This window comes from Zerene cesonia, unplaced genomic scaffold, assembly GCF_012273895.1.
Source record: "Zerene cesonia ecotype Mississippi unplaced genomic scaffold, Zerene_cesonia_1.1 Zces_u003, whole genome shotgun sequence".
Taxonomy (NCBI): domain Eukaryota; kingdom Metazoa; phylum Arthropoda; class Insecta; order Lepidoptera; family Pieridae; genus Zerene; species Zerene cesonia.
This window is the reverse complement of record NW_024045133.1, coordinates 988,463-993,494: the sequence shown is the minus strand read 5'-3', so window position 1 is coordinate 993,494 and position 5,032 is coordinate 988,463. Positions and strand designations below refer to the sequence as shown.

At 37.9% G+C, this 5,032-nt stretch overlaps 1 protein-coding gene across 2 annotated transcripts in view; it reads right to left on the bottom strand.

The window, feature by feature from the left end:
* Positions 1-891: 891 nt before the first annotated feature.
* The window catches only part of LOC119838519 (EEF1A lysine methyltransferase 2), a 6,349-nt gene continuing 2,208 nt past the window's right edge, over positions 892-5,032 (bottom strand). The window contains exons 2-5 of one of the 2 annotated variants that reach the window (XM_038364492.1): positions 4,342-4,560; positions 2,713-2,849; positions 1,849-2,008; positions 892-1,068 (exon numbers count right to left, since the gene is read on the bottom strand). In XM_038364492.1, the coding sequence (XP_038220420.1) occupies positions 911-1,068; positions 1,849-2,008; positions 2,713-2,849; positions 4,342-4,534 (648 nt within the window). In that variant the 5' untranslated portion in view covers positions 4,535-4,560 and the 3' untranslated portion in view covers positions 892-910. Of the gene's footprint in view, positions 1,069-1,848; positions 2,009-2,712; positions 2,850-4,341; positions 4,565-5,032 lie in introns of both variants that reach the window. The other variant, XM_038364493.1, reaches the window with a different exon arrangement.

The window sequence follows — 5,032 nt, the reverse complement described above, 5'->3', positions numbered from 1 at the left end:
AACTGAAGAACGGATTAACCAATTTGGCTGAAAATTTGTGCAGAGTTAGCTTGGACCCAGGAGACGGACATAGGATAGTTTTTATCCCGGAAATCCCACGGGAACGGGAACATGCGAGAAAAGCCCCGGGTCTAAGTTTCCTGCGACTACGCGGGCATAGCCGCGGGCGGATAGCTAGTAATATTATGAATGCGAAAGTTTGTAAGGATGTGTGTGTGTTTGTTGCTCTTTCACGCAAAAACGACTGAACCGGTTGCAATGAAATTTGGTACGTAGACAGCTGGACAACTGAAATAACGTATAGGCAACTTTTTATCCCGATATTCCTACTGGATACGGACTTACGCGGGTGAAACCGCAGGGCGCAGCTAGTACTCCTATAATATTAAAAATTTGCTGTCCGCCTGTCTGCCACCAGACTTCATGTTATTTTATTTAACAGTTGGACAGTTGACTTCATATTATGTATTTCCGCTGCAGTTTTAACAATAAAACGAGGTTAAGCAACGGTTGGCACGGTGATGAATTCGATGGGTGACCGATTTCTTTTTTAGTTTCCATTAGGTACCTGTATTTTTTCTTTAATAGACGTTTGGTCGTTTAACAGTTAGAACAATGTTAACATAATTCTTTTTATAGCAACGCCTAGCCTCTCGACCACCCGTGATCCCGCCAAAGTAATCGCTTTCGGTTTTATGTGCCCACGCCATCTATTGAGATGATTAAGAACCATCACAACCAATACGAAACATTATTTCAATGATTACAATTTCTATTCTTTCAAAATTTCTCATGTATAAAGCATGTCAATACTATAAAACTAAAAATTAAATATAATTCTATTTAAATCATTTATCAGTTCTAACACATGCATGTAATGAAACATCCAGATAATGAAATATTTATTATTTTATTTTTTAACAAACACCACAGACGACACAACGCTGCCAACTTTCCCGCCAAATTTGAACTGCGGCGTCGGTATGACACACTTCAACTTCATTTTTTCTGAAAAATGTCTTATCAACTCTGCTTCCGTCCAGTTACAAGACGTTATTACGAATAAACCTGAAAGAAATAAAAAAATTATTATAAACTAGCAATCCGCCCTGGCTTCATCAATGGATCGTTTTTCTCTCAATAAGAACCGTTCTTACATAACATCTTAACATACATAGTATGTATATATACAAACTAGCGGTCCGCCCCTGCTTCGCCCGTGGTACATATTCAGCCTACAAGCCTTCCTCAATAAATGGGCTATCTAACACTGAAAGAATTACATATGATGACTTTGATTACATATGATATAAATTAATATACGAAAAAACAAATTACTATAACATACTATGCGACTAAAGCTGGTTATAGAAAACGGCAAGAGTATGTTTTTTAAACTAGATTTTTAAATCTTGTTTAAAATAAACTTTTAAGTTTATAAAGTTAAAAGAAATTATTGTCATTGGTCAGTGGTGAGAACCTCGGACTTCAAAATCGATAAGTCGGGGTTCGAGACCGGGCGAGCGTGCAGGAAATAAATAGATTTTTCAATTTATCTGCGCATGTAGATAACATCACCACTGTTTAAAACGGCGAAGGAAAACATCGTGAGGAAACCGGCATGTCCGAGAATCAAAAAGTTCGACGACATGTGACATCTGCCAACCCGCACTTGGCCAGCGTGGTGGATTACCCGAACCCTCACAGGAGGCCTGTGTCGCAGCAGTGGGAACACATAAGGGCTGATGACGAATTGTCATTGGTCCCATTTTAGACTCTGGTGAGGTCGTCAGTGACCTCTTCGATGGAGAAATAAAATATATTTCAATTGTAAGATACACCACACACCGTTGTCCTTCAACATGGCTGAAACCTGATCCGCATATTTCAGTCTATTCTCTTTAGCACATTGTGGACTCAAACTAATTGCGTCGTATGTCCCTTTGTCGTGGACTAGACTAAATTTGGGACCTAGGTTCTCTACATTGTCATTAATGATATCGAACACCTGGAAAAAAATGGAGGTTAGGTTAGGTTAGTCAGGTCAGGTTAGTTAGGTAATTATAATATCGGGATAAAAAGTTGCTAATGTGTTATTCCAGTTGTCCAGCTGTCTACGTAACAAATTTCATTGCAATCGGTTCAGTAGTTTATGCGTGAAATAGCAACAAACATACATCACATCCTTACAAACTTTCGCATTTATAATATTAGTAGGATTGTAGGAAGTATATAACATTATATAGTAGAAGTAGTACTAATAACAAATTGAGGGTAGTTGGGTAGAACATTGAATAAACAACGTAGGAACAATCCGTACGAATGCGCACCGTTTCAAAGCAAGGCGATGTTTTATAAGATTCGAAATCTAAAACGTTTTGTCATGAAAAAATGACAGCTAATTACATTAACACAACAAAAAATATTAAGCCAGGACTTGCATTTAACAATAGTTATATTTTTCATAACTATTAAGCAATAATAAAAAAGTAAAGTCCCGTGTCCCCAAGTGAGGTATGGGGCAGATGATATACATCTGTATCACTGATCGATTTTCTTTATGGACAAGTAGGTGATCAGCCTTCTGTGTCCCGCCAGACCGAGACTTTTTCTTTGTGCGTCCCCACCGGGAATTGAACCCAGGACCCCTCGGTTCTACGCTCACGCGTTGACCACTGTACGAAGGAGATGGTCAAACAATAATAAACTCACCTTAAAACTAATGAACGGGAACTCGCTCTTTGACACTTTCTCGGCTAACTCAATAGCCTCCGTACAATAATCCACTCCTAGGAGATTTGTGAATCCTTCCCTCGCTAATTCAGACAATGTATAACCATTACCACAGCCTGTAAGAAACGAGATTATATCATACCAGCTGCGCCCCGCGGTTTCACCCGCAAAAGTCCATATCCCGTAGGAATATCAGGATAAAAAGTTGCCTATATGTTATTCCAGTTGTCCAGCTAGCTACGTACCGAAATTCATTGAAATCGGTTCAGTAGTCTTTGCGTGAAAGAGCAACAAACACACATCACATCCTTACAAACTTTCGCATTTATAATATAAGTAGGATAGTAGGAAGTATATAATATTATATAGTAGGAATAGTACTACTCTTTGCATTCAAATTGTTCAATGAATCAACCTGCAGGGCTATTAGCACGTCTTAAATAAATAGAAAGAGAGAGAGAGAGAGAAAAAAAAAGAAAGAAAAACATTCATAGTAACACACACACAACATAATAATAAAACAAATAAAACAAATCTGATTCTAATGAAAATCTGATATATTAGACTATCAATAAATGAGCTATCTAACACTGAAATAATTTATCAAAATTGGACCAGTATTTCCTGAGATTAGTGCATTCAAACAAACAAATAAACTCTTCAGCTTTATGATATTAGTATAGATTAAATTCAATTGATTATGCTGGATTATGTGTAGGCTTACAGTCAAGCATTGCTTCAGTTAAATCATAGACAGCTTCTAATCCTATCTGACAATCAATGTGCTTTTGTACCTTCTATCTTCTATCATCTTTCGAGTGATAAGAATGATTATAGATACTTTGAAAACGCTTTATATTTTAAGAGAGGCTAACACAACAACAAAAATAATTATTTTAAACAAAAAACTACACTGCCCTCAAATTGTCAGAAGCTTGGACCTAAATTTTAACACAACCACACAGGAGATATTAATTTGCAAATAATAAAAGAAACATTATAACCGAAAAAAATACATTTGGAGAGCCTCTTCCTTTTACAAAGTCAGTTAACGACAAAATACATGACCACAGAATACTAACTAGTAACTAGCGTTACAGAAGCTTTACTTCACAACAGTCTTCAAAGTAATATGTACTCAATCCGATAGACAATATGATTTAATTTAGCTCGCGTTCCAGTCGAGCATGTGGTCATTTAGATACCTTCTAAATTTTTTTGACGAATTATGGGCCTTAATTCACTGTACTACGGTTCATAATAAGTTAGTCGTGGTTATACGTATTGAAAGAGCCGCGGACTAGGGTTGCTTACTTCGAGTGCTTCGAGAAACTACTAACGCTAGTTACTAGTTAGTATTCTGTGACTGCACAGTATTTTTTTGCTTTTCTTTGTGTGTCCATCTTGCAAAAAAATGTCGAGAAAGTTGAACGTAGTCGAACAAATAGCGCGCGCGTGTCGTCTTTTTCTTTTTTGTTTGTCACTTCGCGTGTGTCGTAGGCTTGCGGCAGCCTACTAGATTGGCCCTTTCGCCGTGGCCGGCGCCTGTAGGTACGTTTTTAATACCTACACGCGGAGTGACACAGGCCTGACATGACTCAAAATTACCCAAGTCAATAATCCTGTCGTCCACACCAACACCACAGCTGCACACCCATCTGATCACCCGCATAGCGCTGTCCTCGCCGAACCACACATCACCAGGGTCGCCATGTTCGTTGAAGTTGGTCAATTCTTTCGTGTACGCTTGTTTCCAGTATGTCTGCGTGCCCAGTTCTGAGGGGTCTAGCTCCTCGTCCATTACTTATCAGGAGATTAACTTGATCACTGAAATTAATTATGGGTAACTAGCTGCACGCCGCCGTTTCACCCGTGTAATTCCGTATCCCGTAGGAATATCGGGATAAAAAGTGGCCTATATGTTATTCAAGTTTTCCAGCAGTCTACGTACCAAATTTCATTGCAATCGGTTGAGTTGTTTTTGCGTGAAAGAGCAACAAACACACACACATCCTTACAAAATTTCGCATTTATAATATTAAGTAGGAAGTAGGATTATAAGTGGGTTAATTAAAGGAATGTAGATGAGTCATCAAAAAGAATTGGTCTCTAGAGTTATATTGATAATTTATATATTTATTTTATTTTGGCGTGCCTTAGGAGAGGCCTATGTCCAACAGTGGACCGAGAAAGACTGAAGAGAGAGAGAGATATTCTGCTATACAAAAAATCAAATACTTAAAATAAAATCTCTCAATATTAAAATTAAGATCAATAATGAACAGCTGGTTAGAGTGGA